Raw genomic sequence first — 24,208 nt, 5'->3', positions numbered from 1 at the left:
TGACAGTGTTCATACATGTAGTCTCTCATTCAAATGCAAACCAGGGTGGGCTCTGCTTAGCAAAGGGGACAAGTCGTGCTTGCTACCACAAGACCAGCTCTCCTCCTTGGTTATGCAGGTAGCTCCCTGTGAAGGCCAAACTAGTTATTACTAGTTTTCAGCTCCCCCATCTTGTAATGTCCAGTAAAACTGATCTATTTCCTAATGTAATGACTTTTTGTGTTGCTTCCTGCCCCTGTCCTCAGCATCCAAAGTTGTGGGGTGGAGAAATTTAAAATGCTGTGACTTCAGGGCATGGGAAAATTCTTGAAGACTACAAAGGTGGAAGGAGAAACTAGGTGCAAAGCTAGCATTTTCAGTTACCATCTGAAAATAGTAGACCATTTGCTTATTATTGTGTCTAATCAAGCCTTAGGTCTTCACTGTATTCTCCTGGAAAGTACTTCAGAAATCTCTAATATTTGAGCTATTCACATTTTAACCTTGTCCAGGAGTCAGAACTGAGGGTACTGTATGTTTTACTCTGTTGATACTAGAAATATGTGGGTTCCTTATATATTTTGATAATGTGTTAAGTCATAGACTGTTGTATGTCATAATTGGACCTCTTAAGTGATTAATGTCAAGGCAGGGTGGGTATTGGCAGAGAAGTATATTAAAAATTAGTATGCTCTTTGTATAAACGATATTTGACTTCTGCCATTTAAAAGTGATGAACATGCTACTGGATTAGTCTGATTTGACACTGATCTAATATTGCTTTAAAGAACTATCTGAAAATTGCCTTGCTATGCTGGAGACCCCAGTCCAGAAAAGTCTTTCAGTTTCACAGATGGAAGAGACTGAAGAGGAGGACCGACAGGATCTACTTACCCATAACATGCTTTTCCTGAAAGAAATGTTTAAAATAATGATTGAAGGAATTGGATTATCTGTTGTAAGTAACTGTGCTTTATATCTTCCAACTTAAACAAAATATATGACTCTGTTGGTATGTCAGAATCAGTTGTTTGTTGTTGCTTTCTGCTGTTACTTGATCTCATATACTTATCGCCCCTTCTTCTTCTAGTAGTGTACTCTGGACATATGTATTATTGATCTGGGTTGTGATCTGTTGAATCCATTAGAATGGATTCTGCACCTGCGCAGAAGCCTCTCGGTGTCAAGTTCTACAGCTCCTTTTCGGCACCTGCACCCCACCCCACGTGGCTATTTAAGGCGGGAAGAAGCGCAGGCATCTCAGTTCCTTTGCGACCACCATGCAGATCAGTTCACTCAGTTTCAGCGTCTCCTTCGTTCTGGTTCCTTAATTCTTCAAAAAGTTCTACTATTCTTCTTTGTATTCTTTGGCTTCTGACCTTGGACTGATTCTTGGAAAAATTCTCCGCTTTGCGATTCTGTTTTGCCACCTGATCGGACTGTTTTCTGGCTCTTTGACCTGGACTGCTTAGCGTTTCTGTCTACTCTTAAAAGTTTTTGTTTGACGAATTGATTGGACTGCTACCTAGATTTGACCTTGGATTGCCTAGTGACCAAGTTTTTGTGAGTAGTGCACTGTCTTGTAAATATGGATACCCTGAAGGGAAAAAAGACTTTCAAACGCTGTGAGAAATGTAAGGCAAAATTGCCCTTACAAGATGCTCATAGTTTGTTTGCTCTGTTTGGGTGAGGCTCATGTCGCGGCATCATGTAAAATTTGCGAGTCGTTCTCGAAGCAAACACAGATAAATTGAGAACTCCGTTTGAGGGCCGCGATCTATGACGATGATCTGGTGGTGCCATCGTCGGCAACAAAAAAATTTGCTTCAGGCACATGGCTTGGGGGCCCTGGGTTCCATCCAGTCTAAAACCCTATTGCCCTCCGTAAAAACCCATAAACCCTCAAAGAGGCTGGGTGAGAACATGGCTGCTGGAGAATCCACTGCAAAAATGCGGAAGCTATTGACATTGAGCTCAACTCCATCACCAAAGTCCGCTCAGGATGTGGTCTTTGTGTCGATATCGAAGCCTTCGACGTTGACTACGCCATCGGCATCGACAGCAGCTCAACAGATTGGGTGCTCGACACTGAAGCTGGCACCATGATCGACACAGAGACCTCAGCATCGAGCCCTTCCAACGGCGCATCGGCACCGACCTCGGCGTCGATAAAAGCACCAACATTGAGTCAACCTCACATTGCTACAATCTTGACGTAGACAGTTGTAGGAGTGCCAGCTACACTGAAATCAACTCTACTGGTGCTGACATTGCGGGATGATCTTCCAGGATATTCTGTAGAGGAGTGGGTGAGGGGATGTGGGCAGGGAGGTGGAGTGGCTGTGGTCTATAAGGATAACATCTCCCTTACCAGGAACCCTGTTAGGGTATCAGACCATATTGAATGTGTGTACTTAAGTTTGGGGAACATGGATAGATTGAGACTTCTGTTAGTGCACTGATCGCCCCGCTGCCCAACGGAATCCCTTACAGAGCTCATGGACTTGGTTGCGGAACTTGCATTGGAGTCTCACAGGCATTTGGTGCTGGGGGACTTCAGTGTTCATTTCAGGACCAATTTGTCCGGGGCAGCTCAAGAGTTCATATCGGCCATGACAACTATGGGCTTATCCCAAGTGGTCTCTGGACCGACGCATACTGCAGGTCACATGCTTGATCTGGTCTTTTACTATGATCCGTGGGTGGGGACTCCTGCGATCTCCCCGTTGTCATGGACGGACCACCATCTGGTTAAGGTTGGACTAACAGCCACTTCCCACCTCTGCAGGGGTGAGGGGCCTATTAGAATGGTCCGCCCGAAGAGATTATTGGATCCGGCAGGGTTCCAAGAAGCCTTGGAAGGATTTAATGTTGGCTCTGCTGGTGATCCTGTTGATGCCCTGGTTGAGAATTGGAACAACTTGCTCACCAGGGCAGTAGACACAATTGCTCCTAAGCGTCTCCTCCGACCTGCTTCAAAACTGGCCCCTTGGTATACAGAAGATCTGCAGAGGCTGAAGCGGCAAGGTAGGCGCCTGGAGCGCAAGTGGAGAAAGACTCGACTTTGATCTGACAGATTATGTCACAGAGCACACTTAAAGATCTATGCTCAGGCGATACGTGCGGCATAGAAGCGGTTCTTTTCTGCCCATATTGCTTCTGCAAACTTGCATCTGGCAGAGCTGTTCAGGATTGTGAGGGGACTAGTATCTGCCCCCCCTCCCCTGAACCAGAATTTGGAGTCATCAGTTATCAACTGTGATGTGTTTAAAGAATTTTTAGCAAGTAAACTCTCTCTGATTCAAGCCAACTTAAACGGAGAGTCCACAATTAATTCGATGTCTGAATTGGAGGTCTCCGACAACTTCTCTTATATGGTTTGACTAGATCGGTTTCAGTTTGTGACTAATGAGGATGTGGACAAGGTGCTTGGAGCGGTGAGGCCTACCACTTGTCCTCTTGACACTTGTCCAACATGGCTTGTTCTATCTAGCAGGGAGGCTGTTGTAGGAGGCCTGGTGGAAATTATAAATGCTTCTCTGAGGGAAGGCAGGATGCCTCCTTGTCTTAAGGAGGCAATTATTAGACCTCTTTTAAAGAAGCCTACATTAGATCCCTCAGAGTTGAGCAACTATAGGCCTGTCTCCAACCTCCCTTGGCTGGGCAAGGTAATTGAGAGGGTGGTGGCCTCTCAGCTCCAGACGGTCTGGGAGGAAACTGATTATCTAGACCCATTTCAAACTGGCTTTTGGGCGGGCTATGGGGTGGAGACTGACTTGGTCAATGTGATGGATGATCTCCAGTTGGGAATTGACAGAGAAAGTGTGACTCTGTTGGTCCCTTTTGACCTCTCGGCAGCTTTTGATACTATCGACCATAGTATCCTTCTGGAACATCTGTGGGGGTTGGGGGTGGGAGGCACTGTTTTACAGTGGTTTCGCTCCTACCTCTTGGACAGATTCCAGGTGATGTTGATTGGAGATTGTTGCTCTTCAAAATCTGAGCTTAAGTATGGTGTCCCTCAAGGCTCCATACTCTCTCTAATGCTTTTCAACATCTACATGAAACCACTGGGAAAGATCATCAGAGGATTTGGAGCGGTATGTTATCAGTATGCTGATGACACCCAGATCTATGGTATTTTTCCATGTCAGCTTCTTCAGAAGATGGCATATCTTCCCTGAATACCTGCCTGGAGGCAGTAATGGGCTGGATGAGGGAGAATAAACTGAAGCTGAATCCAGATAAGACGGAGGTACTTATTGTGCAGGATCATAACTCCAGAGACTATTTTGACCTACCTGTTTTAGATGGGGTCACACTTCCCCAAAAGGAACAGGTCCACAGTCTTGGAGTACTTCTGGATCCACACCTCTCCCTGGTTTCTCAGGTTGAGGCGGTGGCCAGGGGTGCTTTCTATCAGCTTCAGCTAATACGTCAGCTGCATCCGTTTCTCAGGATCATTGACCTCAAAACAGTGGTACATCTGTTGGTAACCTCCAGACTTGACTTTTTTAATGTGGTTTACGTGGGGCTGCCTTTGCACATAGACTGGAACTTCAATTGGTTCAGAATGTGGCAGCCAGGTTGGTCTCTGGGTCATCTCGGAGAGACCACATTACTCCCTTGCTGAGGGAGCTACACTGGGTGCCAATTGGTTTCTGGGCAGAATACAAAGTGCTAGTTATAAAGCCCTAAACGGCTTAGGCCCTGGGTATTTAAGAGAACGCCTTCTTCATTATGTGCCCCACCACCCATTGAGATCACTTGAGGAGGTCCGTCTCCAGTTACTGCCAGCTCTTTTGGTGGCCACACGGAGACGGGCCTTCTTGATTGCTGCCCCAAGATTGTGGAATGCACTCCCTGCTGAGATGCGATCCTCCCCATCCCTGACTTCTTTTTTTTTTAAATCTGAAGACCCACCTCTTCACCCAAGCTTTTTCAGCTTTTTAAATTTGTAGTTTTAATTTTATACTGTTTTAATTTTATACTGTTTTTAAATTGTTAGTTTTAACCTTTTATATTTGTTTTAATTGTTTTAATGTTAATTGCCCAGAGACTAAAGTTTGGGTGGTAAACAAGTGAAATGAATAGATAAATAAATTTGCAGCTAACACCAATATGGTCCCCTTCGACGTCAGGGGATGGAGCACAGCCTTCAACGTCAAACACACTGACAAAAATATTACCTGTTACGCCTCGATTCTGGGCTCCCTTGACATTTGCAATAGAAGAGGCCAATCTCTCTGATATGGAGGTGACGGCTTTGGATCTGGAAACAACACAATCTCTCCTTACAATGTTGGACTCGGCGGCCAACACTCCATCTACATTCCAAGATTTTCTGAGGTCGGAGGGAGAGGCTCCGCAGTCCAACCCTCAACAGTTACTGACCGCTGAGCAACTTACCACTGTGCCGTGGCACACGTGTGGATTCAGTCATAAAGTCTTCCCGTCAAAAGACTGCATTGCTGGGTATGACTTCGCCAGGCATGGCCTATGACTACGTTGAGGATCAAATTTGGCAACGGACCACGTCATCAGCCTCTGTGCCTCAAATTACCTCTGCACTACCACTCCGTTCACTCTCTGTGGGAGGAGACCCTCTTGCTCCAAAGCCAGTGCTTTCCAATGCCTCAGCTCAAACTTTGCTTTCTACATCTGTGAGATTGACACAGACTACACAGCAGGTGGCTGGGATAGCAGTCCAAACAGATGACCCACCATTGCCTACACACACCCCCCCATGTGTGGAGTCACCAGGCGGGGAGCCTTCGCACCACTCTCCCTCCGAGATTGTGTCGGATGACAGCCACCATGGCTCTTCCGATTTTGAGTTAGATGTGGAGACTATAGAAGCTGACCCCTCGCTGGATGTGGGTACACCTGCCCACTTCTCATTGACAGAAGAATTAAAGGCATATCACTCTCATGTAAAACAGATGGCTTCTGCCTTGGGATTAGATTTATCTTCACAAGTCAATACCATTGATGACCTGGTCTACAATTTCATGGCACAGTCTCAGTCGGTGCAACTGGTGGCTCTGCCCCTCCTACCCATCATCTTGAATGCAGCTCAGTGTGCTTGGCAAGTTCTGCACACGTCCACACCTACGTCAAAAAGATTGGAGGGTTTTTACAGGGTATAAGAACAGGATAATACCTACTTATTCAAACATCCTGTCGCAAACTCACTGGTCATTGATTGTGCTACCACTTCCAGGTCCGGGAGATGACACAACACCCCTGTGAATAAAGAGGGCGGGAAATTGGATGTTATGGGGAGAAAACTATACTCCATCTCTTGTCTCTCTGTCAAAGTGGCTAATTACTCTGCCTGCATAGCCAAATACAGCTACTGCATCTGGGAAAATTTAGAAAAGGACCTTCATTGTCTCCTGAGGAACTCAAAGTTCGGTTCCGTAAAACTTTGCAAAAAGCGAGGAATCTCACGTGTCAGCAATTAAGCACCGCAAAACACTTAACGGAGTCAGAATCTACGTCTATTACCACTGCAATTACCCTATGTCGTCATGCTTGACTGTGGTCTGCAGCCCTACAACTGGACATGAAGGACAAGATCGAAGGCCTACCATTTGATGGTAAGGGCCTTTTCTCGGAAGATATGGATGCAACAATAGAGAAAATGAAGAAATCAAAATCACCTTCCTATCCTAACAAACAGCGGACCCACTACTGTCCCCGTGCCTCCTACAGGCCACAGGAATGCCGAGACTTCCAGAAGAGTTGCCAACCATTCAATAAGCGCCCTGCACAACAAAAGGGAAAATATGCTCCTATGCAATGCGGTAAACAGGCGGAGGGCAATAAGCAGTGACTTTGAGGTACAGGACAGCCCATTGCATCCTCCAGCTCTATTGCTCTATTAACCTTGCTCTCCTTTCCAGAACAGGGAAGTCAATGACCCAGCCTACACCGTCAACCAGACGGTCCCGCTAGCCAACAACAACATCAGATTGGTAAGTCACGCGCAAGCATGGCGCCACATGACATCAGACCAGTGGGTCTTGAAGATTGTCACATCAGGCTGTGCGATAGAGTTCAAGACATGCCCACTATTCAGGGGCCTTTGTTTTATGAGAGCAATACCTGCCTTACTGCAAGAAGTACAGGAACTCCTACAGAAGAAAGCAATAGTCCCGATGCAATGGGCACAATGATGGGAGGGATTTTACTCCTGTTATTTTCAAATCCTGAAGAGAGACGGTGGGATACGACCAATCATGGACCTCCGGCATCTCAACAAGTTCGTCCAGGTGAAGAGGTATCGGATGATGACGTTACAGGACATCCTACCGCTGCTACATCGGGAGTGGTGGCTTGTGACGTTAGACTTAAAAGATGACTACTTTCATATAGGGATTCAGCCATCCCACCAAAAGTACCTGAGGTTCACAGTGGGAACATTGATATATCAATATCAGGTCCTTCCGTTCGGTCTCTGCACTGCCCCGCGTGTATTTACCAAATGCATGGCGGTGGTAGTGGCTCACTTAAGGACAAAGGGCCTAAAACTGTTTCCCTATCTCGAAGACTGGCTGCTGACATCCAAAGACAAAAAAAGAGTTACTTTTGCAGATTCAGTACATGTTGGACATTCTCCAGGACCTAGGAATACGGGTCAATTGGAAAAAGTATCACCTAACCCCATTGTCTACCATATCTTACATTGGCGCAATACTGGATGCCGATGTAGGAAGAGCTTTCTTGCCAGAGGAACGCTACCAGACCATCATACTAATGGTTCAGCATTTTCAACACAATTCCTTACAGACAGCACATCAAATACACCACTTGCTGGGCCTGATGGCCTCCGACAAATCAACTGTGCACTACACCCCGTTGAAAATGCGGAAAATTCAGCTGTGGTTCCTGTCTTCATTTTGCCTAAACAGGGACAGCCCTACAAAGTGGCTACGACTGCCACTCCTACGATCCCTGTCTTGGTGGACACGACGGTTCAACCTACTCAGGGGAATACTCGGGAGTATTCAGGCACAGGCTCCGTCAGTGTGGGTCACGACGGACACTTCACTCCAAGGATGGAGTGGACATTGCAATGCCACGGTGATGCAGGGTCTCTGGTCCCGAGCCCAACATCATTTCCATATAAACTTCCTGGAACTGTTGGCAGTTTACCAAGCCATGAAAGCCTTCCTCCCAAAGCTGAGAGGGAGGGTAGTACAACTGCACTTGGACAGCACTACCACCATCGCCTACCTCAACAGACAGGGCGGGACAGTCTCCAGGTCTCTGTGTACCCTGAGCATTCAGATCTGGCATTGATGTATCAAGAACAGCATTACCCCAGTGGCCATCCACATCAAAGGCATGGCCAATGTACTGGTGGATGGCCTCAGCTGCTCATTCTCAATGGAATTCCAACACGAGTGGGAAGTGAACGACATTTACCTGCACAGGATATCCGATCTTTGGGATCACGCGGAGATCGACTTATTTGCTACAGCACAGAACACAAAATGCGAACTGTTCTGCTCAAGAGCGGGCCACGACCAGGGATGCCTTCCAGATTGACTGGTTGGTTCATTGGACTTACATGTCCCCCCCCCCTTTACCTCTTGTGCATACTGGCAGGCCATGTGAAGTGCATCCCAGTCACGCCTTGGTGGCCCCGCCAAGCATGGTTTCCACATTTACTCAAACTACCTTCGAACACTTATCAGAGGCTTCCAAACTATCCAGACCTCCTGATTCAGGAAGACGGGCGCCTTCTACATTCAGAAGTACTCACCCTACAACTAACAGCGTGGAAGGTTGACTGCTAAGACGGATCATGCTGAATCAACGTAAACTATCTACAAGAAGAAACTATGCCAGCAAATGGAAAAGATTTGCTGCCTACGCTTCTCGGCATGCTTTCTGCCCTAAGGAGGCCTCCGTCTGTGAGGCCCTACTTTATATGACCTCTCTTAAAACAGCGAAACTTTTGAATGTATCAATCAAAGTCCACCTGGCGGCACTATCATCTAGACATCCAGGGTGGGATGGCAAGACAGTGTTCTCCTATTCCTCATGCAAAAGTTTCTTGAAAGGCCTCACTAACCTGTATTCTCCTATCCGTAAGCCATTTGAACAGTGGAGCATCTCACTGGTCCTTTCTGCCCTGACTGAGCCCACCCTTCGAACCCATGCGTTCCGCAACGTTGAAGCTGGCATCCTTGAAGACTGCCTTCTTGGTGGCTATCACCACTGCTTGCAGGGTGAGTGAACTTACGGCTCTCCGAATGGATGTCCCTTATGCCCGATTCTACCTAGACAAGGTTCTCCTGCGGCCGGATATCACCTTTTTGCCTAAAATCGTGACTGACTTCCACATCAGTCAGGATGTGGTGCTGCCCACCTTCTTTAAGTCACCAGCCACGCCATTGGAAAAGGCTCTACATTCCTTGGATGTTCGCAGAGTGCTTCTCTATTACCTTTCCAAGACGAAGCCTTTCCGGTCGTCAAAGAGACTATTTGTCTCCTATAAGGGAGTAACCAAGGGACAGGCATTTTCTAGACAAAGACTATCACACTGGTTTGTGGAAGCCATCTGTCTGGCTTACAGAAAGTTCAGCCGCCAAAGACCATCAAGGTGCATTCCACGAGAGCTTATGGTGCTTCAGCTACTCACCTGCCTGGAATATCTTTTCAAGACATTTGTAAGGCCGCTACTTGGTCTTCTGAACAACCATTTGTAAAGCACTACACTATACTTATGGTCTGCGGCGGAGGTGAATTTTGGGAGAGGTGTCCTCAAAAGGGTGTTGCAATAACTCTACTGCTCCCGCCTCCTTTAGGAGCTAACTAAACACCCATTCTAATGTATTCAATGGATCACGACCCAGATAAACAGGTTGCTCACCTGTAACTGATGATCTGGTAATCATCCGTTGATATCCATTAGACCAGGCCTGCTCAACTTAGGCCCCCCAACTGTTTTTGAACTACAAATCCCATAATCCACAGCCACAGCGGCCAATAGCCGGGGATTATGGGAATTGTATGCCAACATCTGCAGGAGGGCCGAAGTTGAGCAGGCCTGCATTAGACCCTCCCAAACCTCCCCTCCACAGTAGTACTTACCTTGCTATAGTAGAGCTTACCTGCTTGCTCGACTGCTTCAGCAGTCTCCAAGGAACTGAGGGGCCTGCACTTCCTCCCGCCTTAAATCACGTGGTCACGTGGAGTGGGGTGCAGGCACCGATGAGGAGCTGTAGAACTCGACACCGAGAGGCTTCCGCGCAGGCGCAGAACCCATTCTAATGGATATCAACAGATCACTACCAGATCATCAGTTACAGGTGAGCAACCTGTTTTTTCTTCTCCTTTTTGAAAAATAAACATTGGGTCATTTTTAACCTGTAAACAAAAAATATATCTTAGTATGAATAAAAATGCCTTGTTTGGGGACAAGAGATGTTCTATATTCAAACTTCCACACAGTTTCTAAAACAAGTACATCTTTTTAATTCACTTTTGGAGATGAGTTGATATGCTATCTCCGTTCGTATTTTTAAAAAATCCCAAATCGGTCTGTACTTCTTTCATAAGAACTTCTAAATTTTTCAGTAATGCTTGTAGTCTTTCCTTTCATCATGTGTGTTCCATATCTAGACACACAGACACACATCCCTTTTTTAAGGTGCTCGCATAGTATTATGTGTGCAAAGTCTAATCTGAGAATCCAGTCTATGTTAGGGGGAAATATACAGTAAGAGAACTTCTGTTTTTCTTTGTTTTTTAGGGTACAAGCAGGACAAGTACCCCAAAGCAAAAGTGGAAGAGAATTCTCTGGTCCTGTAAGGATACATTTCGAGTGCAGCTCGGAAGACTGCTTGTGCATGCTTTGTCTCCAGCACGATCTATACAAGAAAGAAAACAAACTTTGCAGATAGTATCTGAAATAAACCAGCAAGACATCTTGCGAGACTGTCTAAGTTCAACTTTGCATGTAAGCATTCAGGCATTTCTAACACTGAATGCAAAAGTGCTATAATGCTACTAAAATGTTTCAGATAATTTATTTATGGTGAACACACTTAACATGCAAATGAGAGAGAGAGAGACCCTTCTTCTTAGTTCTCCTTCATAAGTCAGAGAAACAGTATTGTGAATCTCTAGTTCTGATTTAACAGAAAGCACTTCCACAGATGTGTATATTTACTCACATTTGCCAAGAGTATTCAAAATGTTTGTTTACAAAATTAAACCATTATAAACTTAAATGAAAGCAATAGTAAAAAAAACATCCTTCATATAATTCCCAAATGTCTGGTGCAATAACTTTTTAATGTGCCTCTTGACAAGTGGATTTCACAGTGAAGTGTGTTCCACAGCTGCACACAGAAAAGGGCCCTTCTACTAGAGGACGTCTTTAGCTCCTAAGAAGTAGAATCTGATGCAGGGCCTCATTGGCAGATCTTAAAGCCTGGAGCAAGGGAATTCCTTGAGATTATTCAAGACCAGACCCTGTAAGGAACCTTGCATCAGGGCCAAATATAAGCTAGAAACAAAGTCAGGCATTTCAGAACAGGTGCAATTTGTTCTTGTCCCACTCCCATCAATAAATGAGTAGCAGTATTCTGTACCACCTGTAGTTTCTGGACCATGTTCAGAAATACCCACAAAGACTATATTATAATTGTCCAATCTGGAAGTCACTAAGACATGAGGACAATAAGTAGGACTCAATTTTCCAGCAGCAGACATGGCTTGTGTAACTGATCCATCTGTTTTCCCGCCATATACATTTGCATGGTGATGTCATGGTGGTACCAGTCATATGGTACAGTCAAGGAAGCACCATAACTCAGTGGGAGAGCATCTGCTCTGCATACAGAAAGCCCTAGGTTCACTCCTTGGCATTTCTAGGTAGGGTTAGGAAAGATCCCTGCCTGGAATCTTGGAGAGCCATTGACAGCCAGTATAGACAGTACTGAGCTAGATGGACCAATGTTCTGATTCTGTATAAGGCAGCTTTCTATATAACCTATGTGCAACATTATCAAATCCTTTTGACAGTGATTTTGTGGTACAGCCTCATCTGGATCATGATCCATTGCATTCATAAGAGTGAGTTCTGTCCCTGCGTGGGTCCATTTGGGCAAAATTGACTAGCTCCTCAAAGCACTTAGCCCCACCCCCTGCATGTGGTGCACTTCCTTATTTTGGGCGGGCTACCATTTTCTCCTCAGTTCCTTTCTGACCATGATTGTGTCGGCACCTCAAACAGCGTGCTCCTCGGATTGGAACAGTTTATGTGGAAACAAAAATAGAAATTTGCTTAGTTTAATTTATCCTCTGACTTGAACCGGACCATACTATTCTCTCTCTCGGCATTCTAAGTTTTATTCTGAACAAACGGACAGTTTTCTTGATAATCAGTGTGGATTGTTGGATGGCTTAACTCAGTTTAGACTCGGAACGGACTCTCTGCTATGCTGTTTGAGTATCCCTGTTTTATTTACCTACTATGGACTATGGATAAGAAAAAGACCTTTAAACGTTGTCTGCGCTGCAGTGCCAAACTCCCCTCAGCAGACGACCACAAACTTTGCCTACTCTGTTTGGGAGAGGATTACAGCACCTCTACTTGTAAGACCTGTCTGTCTTTCTCTCACCAAACTAGGAAAAATAGAGCCCTCCGTTTGCAGGCCACCCTTTATGATGATGTGCTGCATCCTGCCACGCCGATGCCCAGGTCTCCAGCTGTCACCCCCGTGCCTTCGACATCCAATTCAGCATCAACATCCGGCTCAGTGTTGAAGTTGTTGCGGTCTGCCACTGTGGAGTCTAAAACCTCACTCCACCACCGCCACATTTGAGATGCCCAAACCTTCTTCTGACTCAGCCCATCATAAGCGGCACAAGTCTCAACATCGAGGGTCTGATGCTGAAGTGGCTGCTCCTCCCAAGAAACATTGGAAGAAAGAGTGCCGAATCCAGGAATAAGGAGACCCCCCCACTGCTTTGCGGGCAATGACTTCTCTGACTCTCCAGTCAGCGTTGGTGATTCCTCGATCTCATTCACCGACTCTGGAGGTTGTGGTGCTTGGCTCTTCCATCCTCATGGCTCGGTGCCCTGCTTCGACACTGACAGCGACACTGAAGTCGGTACTGGCCACTGTATTGACTACTTGACACCATGAACACTCCCTATTGCCCACTACGACACCGATGCAATCTCGGTCTCCAGCCACTCTCCATGCACAGCACGCTCTCTGTCGTTCGTCTTCCCCTGTCTCTTTCAACGTTGATGCTGAGGATGACAATCTGGAACTGGCTTGGGGCCGGGTGACGCCCAACGTCTTTTGAATATGCTAGATTCCACTGAAAGCACTCTGTTGGCATCAACCTTTCATGGGTTCCTAAGCCACGGTCTTGATACCGAGGAGGAGGGCATATTCTCAATACCAAAAACTCCAGGAACTTCACCTTCTTGGACTCGTCTCTCCACTCATTCCACACCGGCAGCTTTCAAGCCTTTCTAGTTGATGCAGTCCTCCAGTCCACATACATCATCATCATCATCATCATTAGTAGTAGTAGTAGCATTTATATCCCGCTCTTCCTCCAAGGAGCTCAGAGCGGTGTACTACATACTTACGTTTCTCCTCACAACAACCCTGTGAAGTAGCTTAGGCTGAGAGAGAAGTGACTGGCACAGAGTAACCCAGGTAGTATCATGGCTGAATGGGGATTTGAACTTGGGTCTTCCCGGTCCTAGTCCAGCACTCTAACCACTACACCACGCTGGCTCCTAACATGGAAAGCCCCTAGGGACTATGCTGCCACATAGGGCTTGGTGCACAGAGGAGGTTGGGGAGATATTCCACAGGTGCAGTTGCTCTCCCCAGGCTTCCATTGGATTACCAAGAGTATAAACTCTGGAAGGCACGTCGCCAATTGTCTGCTTTGATGGTGCCTATAGCCACCCAAGTGATGCCTCCACTAGAATTGTCTCAACCGGCCTCTACTATGGTCTTGATGTTGACCCAGGTCACTGCATTGCCTATGCCAGCTACTACTGCAGTTCATTTACAGTTGCCACCAGCTCATCTGGTGGCTACTCAGAGATGGGCCTTCTCCGTTGCTGCCCCAAGGCTTTGGAACACACTTCCTGCTGAAATAAGAGCCTCCCTATCTCTTACACATTTTTAAAAGGCAGTCAAGATGCATTTGTTCACCCAGACTTTTAATTAGATATTGTTTTAATAGTCTTTTTAATAGTTTTAACATTTTAAATTTTAATTGCTGAAATGTTTTATTCTTTTTATCTGCTGTTTTCACTGTTTTGTTGTAAACTGTGCAGAGACTTGCATTTTGGGCGAAATACAAATGCGTTAAATAAAATAAATAAATACTGGGGTCTCGATGTCGACCTAAGTTGCGTCTCCGAGAACAGACAATGCTTAGGTACTTAAGCTTCCAATTCAGCTTGCCCTCATCCTCAGAAAAGTCAGCTTACCCAGATGGTGGTCCTTGACACAACTTCGTCTGCTACTCAAATGGTCACTAAGAAGAAGGCTCCTTCTCCTTCTGTGCCACGTACCATAATCTTAACTGATGGCTATGATTCGGGTTCAACTACCTTGGGTTCCTGAGAACACCCTGATGACACCCGCCCCCCGCCCCGCTCAAGGTAATGCCAATTGATGTCTCTTAACAAGGAGATGTGTTCCTATCACCGGCAGATCTTGGAGATTGCTTCCGCACTTGAGTTGACATTAAAGATGCAGGTGCAAGATGTGGAAGATCCTGTTTATAAGTTCTTTAACTCAGCGGCTACTACCCAACCAGTTTACCTCCGTATGCTGCTTGTGATCTCCAAAGCTGCGAAGTCAGCATGGGAAACTCTCCAAACCACTGCTCCCACCTCTGAACACTTGGAGAATTTATATAGAATTCAAGAGGAAGAAAATAACTTTCTATTGAAACACTCTCCTCCCAACTCTGTCATTGTGGATTGTGCCTCATGTTCTAAAACTGGCAGGAGACATACTATGCCAGGGGACAAGGAGGGACAAATGTTGGACATCCTGGGCTGAAAGATTTACTCTACCTCCTGTTTGGCTGTGAAGATTGCAAAGTACGCTGCCTGTTTCACTAAATATATGCACACCCTCTGAGATGAGCTTTTTCAAGAGCAGGCTGACCTATTTTCGGACAAATTTCTGGCCAAGTTCAACTATATCCATTCCAAAGTTACCCTCCTAACTAGGCAGCAATCAAGTAACACCAAGCACCTAGCAGAAACCGAATCTCGGACTTGAGCAACTGCTGTCTCTTTACAGACACTCTTGGCTTTTGCTCCACCATGCTTCAACTAGATATGAAAGATCATGTGGAGAAATTACCATTCGATGGGAAGGGTCTCTTCTGTGAAACCAGACTCCACCATGAGTCCATCAAAAAACCAAAGTTAACCGCTAAAACTTTTTTGGCTCATAATTCTAAACACCACCAGTACGGTAAGAGATAGTATGCCTACAAGCAGACAGACAGGAGAGACTTCTGTAAGCCATATCAATGCTTCAGTAGGAAGCCCTTTAACCAGAAATCTAGGGCCTCACAAGGCACTTGCCTGAAGACTGCCGACTCAGGCAAATAACATATTTGACCGCGAGGACACTCTACTGAATCCCCTGGTCCAGGAGTTAAACACCGTTGATTTCTCTACAACCTTCCATCTTAGCTGCCTCCAACATCAGGCTGGCAAGTCATGCCTTTGCATGGTGCAACATAACACCAGACTGCTGGATCCTTAACATAGTTCAGACAAGCTGTGTGATAGAATTCACGACCCTGCCATTGTTGAATGGGATCAAGTACATGCCTGCATCCCCACTTCTGATGGAAGAAGTTCAGACTCTCTTGGACAAAGGGGCGATATCACCTGTTCGGTGGACAGATCAGTGGTGGGTTTTTTACTCCTGCTACTTCCAGGTCCCAAAATGGGGTGGGGGTCTACGGCCAGTCATGGATCTAAAGTGGCTGAACCATCACATGGACATAGGCAGGTTTCACATGGTAACGATGCAGAGCATCCTTCCTCTCTTCCACGGACAGCAGAGATTCACAATGTTGGATCTCAGATGCGTACTTCCACATTGGGATCCAGCACAATTACAGGCAGTACCTCAGGTTCATGGTGGGGCACCAGATCTGCCAGTACAACATCCTTCTGTTTGGTCTGGCGACAGCGCCCCATTTATTTACAAAGTGCATGGCTGTGATCATAGTGCACCTCTGGCTGCAGGGGTTGGGAATTTCTTCCCATATCTTGACAACTGGCTCCTGGCAGGAAGGATAAAAGATCAGTTAGTTTCGCAGGTCTTGACAGTCCTGAACTTACTCAAGGACCTGGGTGTTCAGGTCAATTGGTCAAAGTCCAGGCTCCAGCCAGTGACACGCATAGGTTACATAGGGGCTGTTCTCAATGTGGAGGCACAGTGGGCATTTCTGCCCAAGGAGTGCTTCTTGCACATCAAGACCCTGATAGTCACTTTCATAGCACAACCAAAACCGAAAGCCCATGAAATTCAGAAGCTGCTGGGCCTCACGGCATCGTGAAACTCCACTTTGCACTATGCGAAACTTCGACTCAGACATCTTCAGCACTGTTTTCTGTCAGTTTTCTAGCCCAATGTGGACAGCACTCAAATGCTGCCGACAATTCCTTATCCGATTCTGGCTTCATTCCAGTGGTGGACAAAGGAAGTCAACCTGCTGTCGGGAATCTCCTTCCAAATGCCTCAACCATCTGCTTGGCTCACAGTGGATGCTTCCCTGTGAAGTTGGGGAGCCCACTGCAGGGATCTTTGAGCACAGGGTCTCTAATCTCCAAACCAGCATCAAATGCATATCAACTTTTTAGAACGGCTTCCAGCCATCTGACGGGCAAAGTGGTCCAAATCAGCCTGGACAATCAGCCTATGGCGATCACTTATTTTAAACCTCCAGGGAGAGAGTGTCTCCTGCTCCCTTTGCATGCTAAGCCTGCAAATTTGGAACTGGGCCATAGCACAGCAGATAACGCTGACTGCGATCCACATCAAACTTGTGGAGAACACCTTAGCGGATCATCTCAGCAGGTCTCAACTTTTTCTGCAACAACAGGAATGGGAGATCAATATGCAGTTCCTCCAGCTGCTGTTCAGGGCCTGGGGGACTCCAGAAGTCAACTTATTCACAATGCACGTGAACAAGAAGTGCCTCCACTATTGCTCGAGGGCCGGCATCAGCCACAACTCCGAGGGGATGCCTTCCAATCCAACTGGGGTCAAAAGATACTGTACATTTTCCCTCCTTGTTCTCTGTAGAACAGAGTTCTGGCAAAAATCCTGCAGGAATCTGCAGATTGTATATTGATTGCTCCATGGTGGCCCCAGCAGCCATGGTTTCAACAGGCACTCAGACTGTTGAAGGGTCACCATAGACGTTTGCCTCAACATGACAATCTCCTGGTACAGGAGGACGGAAAGCTCCATCATCCCAACCTGAAAATCCTAAACTTGACTGCCTGGAGGATAGGCTTTTGAATGATATTCTCCTCAATGACAGGAATAAATCTATTCGCGTCAACTACAACAGCAAGTGGAAGTGCTTTAAGCTGCCTGCACAGAGGCACAGCTTTCTGTGCCTCATTTGGCTACTTCTCGCCAAGTCTTGCTATACCTCATAAACCTGAAGCAGCAGAAGCTGGCCAATGTTTCCATCAAAGTTCATCTGGCCACTATTTCTGCTCATAATCCCGGATGAGACGGAAAGACAGTTTTTTCGCATCCAGACTCCAAAAGATTCCTAAAAGGTCTGAACAACCTCTTCCCACCTATCTGATGGCCTATTGAACAATGGACCCTGCCCCTTGTTCTGTCTGCTCTAACAGAGCCTCCTTTTGAGTCCATGGCAACAGCCCTTCCTAAGCTTGTGACACTAAAGATGGCCTTTCTGTTAGCCATAATGTCAGTTAGGCAGGTCAGCAAACTAAATGTCCTGAGCATTGATGTCCCCTATATTAAATTTTATGAGGACAAGGTAGTGCTTCACCTGGACCCTGAGTTTAGGCCTAAAGTTGTTACAGACTTTCATATCAACAGCGACATCGTCTTACCTACCTTTTCCAGGAATCCCACAACAGCGTTTGAGCGTTTGCTTTATTCCTTGGACATAAGGCATGCATTCTTCTACTTGCAGTTGACCAAAACCTATATAGAAGGACAAAACACTTTCTTGTCAGCTACAAGGGCAAGGTGAAAGGTTGCCAAATTTCTAGTCAGACACTATCCCACTCGATTGTGGGATCTGTTTTCCTGGCATACAAATGCCAGAAAGTAGAGCCCCCAAGGACCATACTGGCTCACTCTGCCAGGGCTTACGCTACTTCTGCTGCCCATATGGCTGGCATTAAGCTCAGATACATCTGCACAGGAGCAATTTGATCCTCTGAGTATACCTTTTGTGAAGCATTATGCATTTGACCTTTGCTCTGCAGCTCAGGCCAGCTTCGGGAAGGGTGTGCTGAAAAGGTGTAGTGTGTGTTAGCATACTACACTTGCCTCCAGACTGACAGCTCGTTAGTCACCCACTCTTATTTATTATTTATTTATTTATTTATTTATTTATTTATTTATTTATTTATTTATTTACATTTTATATCCCACTCTTCCTCCAAGGAGCCCAGAGCAATGTACTACATACTTAAGTTTACCCTCACAACAACCCTGTGAAGTAGGTTAGGCTGAGAGAGAAGTGACTGTCCCAGAGTCACCCAGCTAGTAGTATGGCTGAAGGGGGATTTGAACTCGGGTCTCTCCAGTTCTAGTCCAGCACTCTAACCACTGCACCACACTGGTGTAGTGCAATGGATCATGATCCAGTTAAGCAGGTTGCTCACCTCTAACTATTGATCTGGAATTTCTCTGTTGCAGTCATAAGACCCTCCCACTGGCCCCGCTGCAGTTTGCAAAGTGACAGAATGTATGTTTTCAAGAATAGTTATGGCTTCTTAACTTGTTGTACTGTGGTCTGTTTCCATACGATGATTGCATCTAAATGTTGGTCCTTCAGGTACTGAGGAGGGAATGTTAGCCTGCCCAAACTAAGGAAGTGCACCATGTGCAGGGGGCAGGGCTAAGTGCTTTAAGGAGCTAGTCAATTCTGCCCAACTGGTCCCACACAGGCTCAGAACCCACTCTTATGACCCACTCTTTCAGATCAATACTTACAGGTGAGCAACCTGTTTTTTCAGGTTTTCTTGCCTAGTTTTATATCTAGTTTTATAGATTTAGGTATGACATGTACATCGCTGGTGAGATGTTTGACTTTTTTTGTTGGAACATCAGAAAACCAAGCCATATCACAACTGGTTGTTCAACTCCTCTCCATTTCAAAAGTGGTTTGCCATTCCTTTATATATGGAACTGCTCAAAAATCAAGACTTGTAAGCCCCAAGCCCCGTTGGGGGCATGGAATTGCATTTTATAAGTAATTGTGTTTATAAAATATATGCATGAATTATCTTGTCATAAAAGTTTAACTTCCATTTCTTCCCCAGCATGGGCCCAAGTTGTCACTCTACTTGTTTGAGCTGATACATGATCACAAGGATGAACTAAGCAAAGAAGATCAGTTATCAGTGGATGTATTTATGAATGCATTAAAACTTTGTGGCTACAAATATATTCCTATCAATGCACAACCAAACCCAGAATTCATAAAAGCTATGAAAGAGGTGTGTAAATCCATATAATCACTTTCCTTACTAATCCCTATTTCATTAAATTAATGGCATTGAAATATTCCCATGTAAGAATTCTTTCACACCATTGTGAGTCACATATATGCCTTACTTGGGATTTGTTTATATATAAGATTGTCTCCTGGAGGTGTTTGTAATATGCTTGTGAGGCCAATAAAAATTGGGAAGGTAATAAAATACACTTTATGCAAACAATTCATTTTCCAGTATTTTTAATATTACTGAAAAAGTCTCCCCTCTCCTTATTTCATCATCTGTGTACACAATGATTTATCGATAGAAGACAAGATTTTGCCCTGAAGGCTTATAATTGAAAAGAGAGACAAAAAAGAGAGCAGACGGGAGGGAGGAATGCGAAAGCAGGGAAAGACTGGGGATGACTAGTCCATTATTTCTTATATTCTTAAGCTTAGTTGTGAATCTATTTAAACAACTTTTGCTAGGATCAAAAAAAATATGAGGAAGAAGAAAACGTGAACAAAGCTGCTTGGGAGAAGACCATGTCTAATAATCGACAAACGTAAGTTGGAACCACTTTTTGTGAAGATGGAACCAGACATTGACAAATATGGGGCTGGCACCACAAACTGACACACACTCTCTCCTCCCCTCCCTAACATATAACAACACACACGTTTCATCATTCCATCTTTCTTTCTTTTTTAACCTATTTCTACTAACTTCTGTGGCAGCCAACAACATGGAGTAGGGAAAGGGGGATGCATGACATTATTATTAGAGAGGAGAAAAAGGCTGCTGTTTCAAGCAGCAGCCCCATGTTTTGGCAAAGTCTAGTTCCAACCGCTATGCTTTACTATATTGTCATAAGGTTTGTATAGTTGTCCATGACCTCATTGCAGAGTTCAATTTAAAACAGATATTTAAAGCTACAGTTTTCCAACTAACTGCTATACTGCATCTTGGGTTCTGAAACATGAAAAAGACTGTTTAAATATGATAGCTCAGCAAGAAATGTCTTTTCCTACTTGGTTAAACACTAAGTGAATAATGGGTGGAAAATGCAATAAATAAGAAAAAATATAATAAATAATAAGTATTATTATTGGTGGTGGTGGTCTTATGGGCTAGGATCAAACATCTTCATCCCTTACTCATGAGTAGAAAGTCTTTTCGTGCACTCATGGAGAGAATGGTGACTTGATTTCCATCTGCATTTTTTCTTGCCATGTTGAATCTCACTCTGGAGGGTCCAGAGTGAGGCATTTTGGGTGTCATGAGGAATTATTATGGGAAGTGGGGCACAGAAATGTCCTGGTGCATGCAGACTTTGGGCCCAGCTGTTCAACTTTATTATGATTTAATGTAGAGTGGGATCCTCTTTTAAAAATAGTTTCCTCATGCAGTCTCTTTCAGCGCCTGGATGCAAAGTCAAAGGATGTTTCTAAAATAGCTGGTGATATCACCCAGGCTGTCTCTTCATCACAAGGAATTGAAAGAAAGAAGGTGATGGAGCACATCCGAGGAATATATAAAGCAGACTTAAGTGCCAGCAGACACTGGCAGGAGCTTATTCAGCAACTTACACATGACAGGTAAATAACTTCACTGTGATCATCTTTCCTTCAAGGCATGAGCGGTTATCTTGTACTCCTCCCCCCCACCCCACCGTGGGTGCGTGGGCGTGTGACAGACACTCACTGCTTGCTCTTTTGTGAAGATCTTTATACTTTTAAAAAATGAACTTGAGCATCCAAAGGGTGGGGGGTTGTGCTGTTGGACATCTTCAGTGTCAGCACAATCAAAACTGCCCACTGAGGAAAGTCTCAGAAGGCAAGTAATATCTGGTATATTGCGAAGTGTTTACAAATATTCTAGATATCTTTTTTTTCTTCCTTAAGGAAAGCATCCCACTACAGATTTAAAACAGACTAAAAGTTAAGGGATTTTAGTAAAAGTATAGTTGCTGTAATTTTAGAAGAATTACTAAATGTAGCATATAAATATGGTTCATTGAAATAATTTTGCCCGTTTCATCCACAGAAGTCAGGTTAAATAAAAGTATATTAAAAATATGGAATGGAAGCTTATGTGTCAAGACTGCACTTCCCAGTTTAATGCTAGCCACTGAAAGGTAGACCAAATAGATTTACTAGTGCCTAGTGGTGTAGGGAGGGCAGCGGTGGCCCGTGTTTGGCCATCCAATCCAGCAGCTTCTCTTCCATTGCACATGTGGCATCAGCCACCCTGACCGAGCAGCCCAGGGTAGGTTGCCCTGCCCCTGCTGCTTAGCTGGCTGCCGCACATGTACGGCGACCTTTTGAGTGATCAGCAAGGCAGCTGAGTGCCGTGATCACCTATCTATCTATCTATCTATCTATCTATCTATCTATTTATTTGACTTGTATACAACCCAAACTTTCGTCTTTGGGTGGTTAACAGATAAAACAATTAAAACACATATAAAAATTTAAAACAATTCGGGTTTTGTGATTTGTGGATGAGCCAGCGTGGTGTAGTGGCTAGAGTGCTGGACTAGGACCGGGGAGACCTGAGTTCAAATCCCAATTCAGCCATGAAACTAGCTGGGTGACTCTGGGCCAGTCACTTCTCTCTCAGCCTAACCTACTTCACAGGGTTGTTGTGACGAGAAACCGAAGTATGTAGTACACCGCTCTGGGCTCGTTGGAGGAAGTGCGGGATATAAAATGTAAAAAATAAATAAAATAAATAAATTTTAGTTTTGGAGGATGAATACAACTGAAGGAAGCCCAGGCGGGTGTGCAGCTGGGGGAGTCAGTCATGTGACTTGCCTCGGGGGGGCAAGGCAGTGGGCCCCCAGACAACTGTCTCCCCTTGCCCTATTATAGTTACGCCCCTGAATGCAAGCTCAGAGGGGAGTTAGCTTTTCCCATTTTGCCATGATCCTGATGAAAATCTCTCCCCTTGCCCCCACTTCCCTAGTTATTTCTCCCAGAGAAATTTCTGCTGGGCAGTGGGGAATTATTGTCAAATATCGACTCTGGAGCAAGTGATTATCATTGGGACTGCAGAACGGGGAAGGATGAACCACCTCCGACCCACCCACAGTGCTAATCCATATTTCCCATCTGCCCCCATGGTTGCTGCTAGTAAAATAAATAAATATATAGATAAAAATGGAAAGATGATGTGTTAACTGTCCTATTCAGTTTGCACCTAAGTATGTGCAGCTGACATCACATTTTTAACATATATGTTGATATTTTAAGGCTCTTCAGAATTGTTGGACCTAAAATGATGTTGGAGAGATTCAGATGTTTAGCATTTTGTATCATATCTTAAACTGGTAGTGAGACAGTTCCTGATTCTTAGTAAAATGCTTTTATTTTCAGAGCACTTTGGTATGACCCTGCTTCCTACCCGACATCTTGGCAACTAGATCCAACAGAAGGTCCTAACAGAGAGAGACGCCGTTTGCAGAGGTGCTACTTAACTATTCCAAATAAATACCTTTTGAAAGACAGACAGAAACCAGAAGGTAACTTTTAATATCTTATGGACTCGGAATCATCCAGTTACTCTCTAAAAAGACAAAACAAATCTATGTTGTATGTGTATTTTTTTAATAGAGATTATTAAACCCCCTCTGGCGTATCTGTTTGAAGACAAAACACATTCATCTCACTCTTCCACTGTACAAGATAAAGCAGCCAGTGAGCTTATAAGGTTAGTTTGAATGAGAGATAAAAATCTTAAATGCAATCTTAAATATTTTCTGATTTATGGAATATAAGTACAAGTGACAAATTAATGAAGAATTAACATAATGCAGGCTTGTATGGCCATTTACCTGGTCGTTTATGGCAAGTAAGAATCATTTTCATTTGACCAGAAAGTCTTTTGTTTGTCTTTTCTCTGTTTGCTATATGAGCTTAATCGGTAGCATCCTGAGCAAACCATGCATGAGAAGAATGCTTCTGCTTCCACATGGGTAAAGGGAAGATTTCTGCCAATTCCCATTGCCCTCAACAGCCTTCTTCCCCCTCCAAAAAAAGATCCCACAACCCTCAGGGACACATTTTTGGCAGTCATGGAGGTGGAGTAGGAGAGGGAAGGTACTTCATAGGGAAGGGGGGAAGCTGAAAACACTACTCTTGTGGAACTAGAAGCATTACACTTGCACACATCTTATTCTGGATGCGATCCATAGTGTCATAAATTCAAAATAATATATAGCAAAATAAATGCCTAAAAGGGTTTGGGGACACCTTAAAGACTAATGTTTTTGTGGACTAGAGTCCACTTCATCAAATGCATGAGGCATTAACTTCATTTGGTAGAAGTACTGCTATAAAAAAAAATTGTAAGCAGTGAGATCAAAAAGCCGTGAAATGCGAGAAATGCCATCTGATGTTTCCGAACAAAACTCAGATGTATACAGGATAAATGAGTGACCATTCACAACAGAAGTAATTGGTCATAGCACAACTGTTCCTGAAGATCCCC

General features: G+C 44.8%; 1 protein-coding gene across 3 annotated transcripts in view; it reads left to right on the top strand.

Annotated features, from left to right (window-relative positions):
* LYST (lysosomal trafficking regulator) overlaps nucleotides 1-24,208 on the top strand; it is a 175,395-nt gene that overhangs the window by 113,186 nt on the left and 38,001 nt on the right. For all 3 annotated transcript variants that reach the window (XM_053299902.1, XM_053299913.1, XM_053299907.1), the window contains 7 exons: nucleotides 768-937; nucleotides 10,748-10,954; nucleotides 19,559-19,735; nucleotides 20,206-20,282; nucleotides 21,127-21,315; nucleotides 23,095-23,240; nucleotides 23,332-23,428. In XM_053299902.1, coding sequence (XP_053155877.1) covers nucleotides 768-937; nucleotides 10,748-10,954; nucleotides 19,559-19,735; nucleotides 20,206-20,282; nucleotides 21,127-21,315; nucleotides 23,095-23,240; nucleotides 23,332-23,428 — 1,063 coding nt within the window. The remainder of the gene's footprint in view (nucleotides 1-767; nucleotides 938-10,747; nucleotides 10,955-19,558; nucleotides 19,736-20,205; nucleotides 20,283-21,126; nucleotides 21,316-23,094; nucleotides 23,241-23,331; nucleotides 23,429-24,208) is intronic.

This window comes from Hemicordylus capensis, chromosome 1 (assembly GCF_027244095.1).
Source record: "Hemicordylus capensis ecotype Gifberg chromosome 1, rHemCap1.1.pri, whole genome shotgun sequence".
NCBI lineage: Eukaryota > Metazoa > Chordata > Lepidosauria > Squamata > Cordylidae > Hemicordylus > Hemicordylus capensis.
Note: the sequence above shows the minus strand (reverse complement) of the source record. Positions and strands in the feature narration are given on the sequence as shown.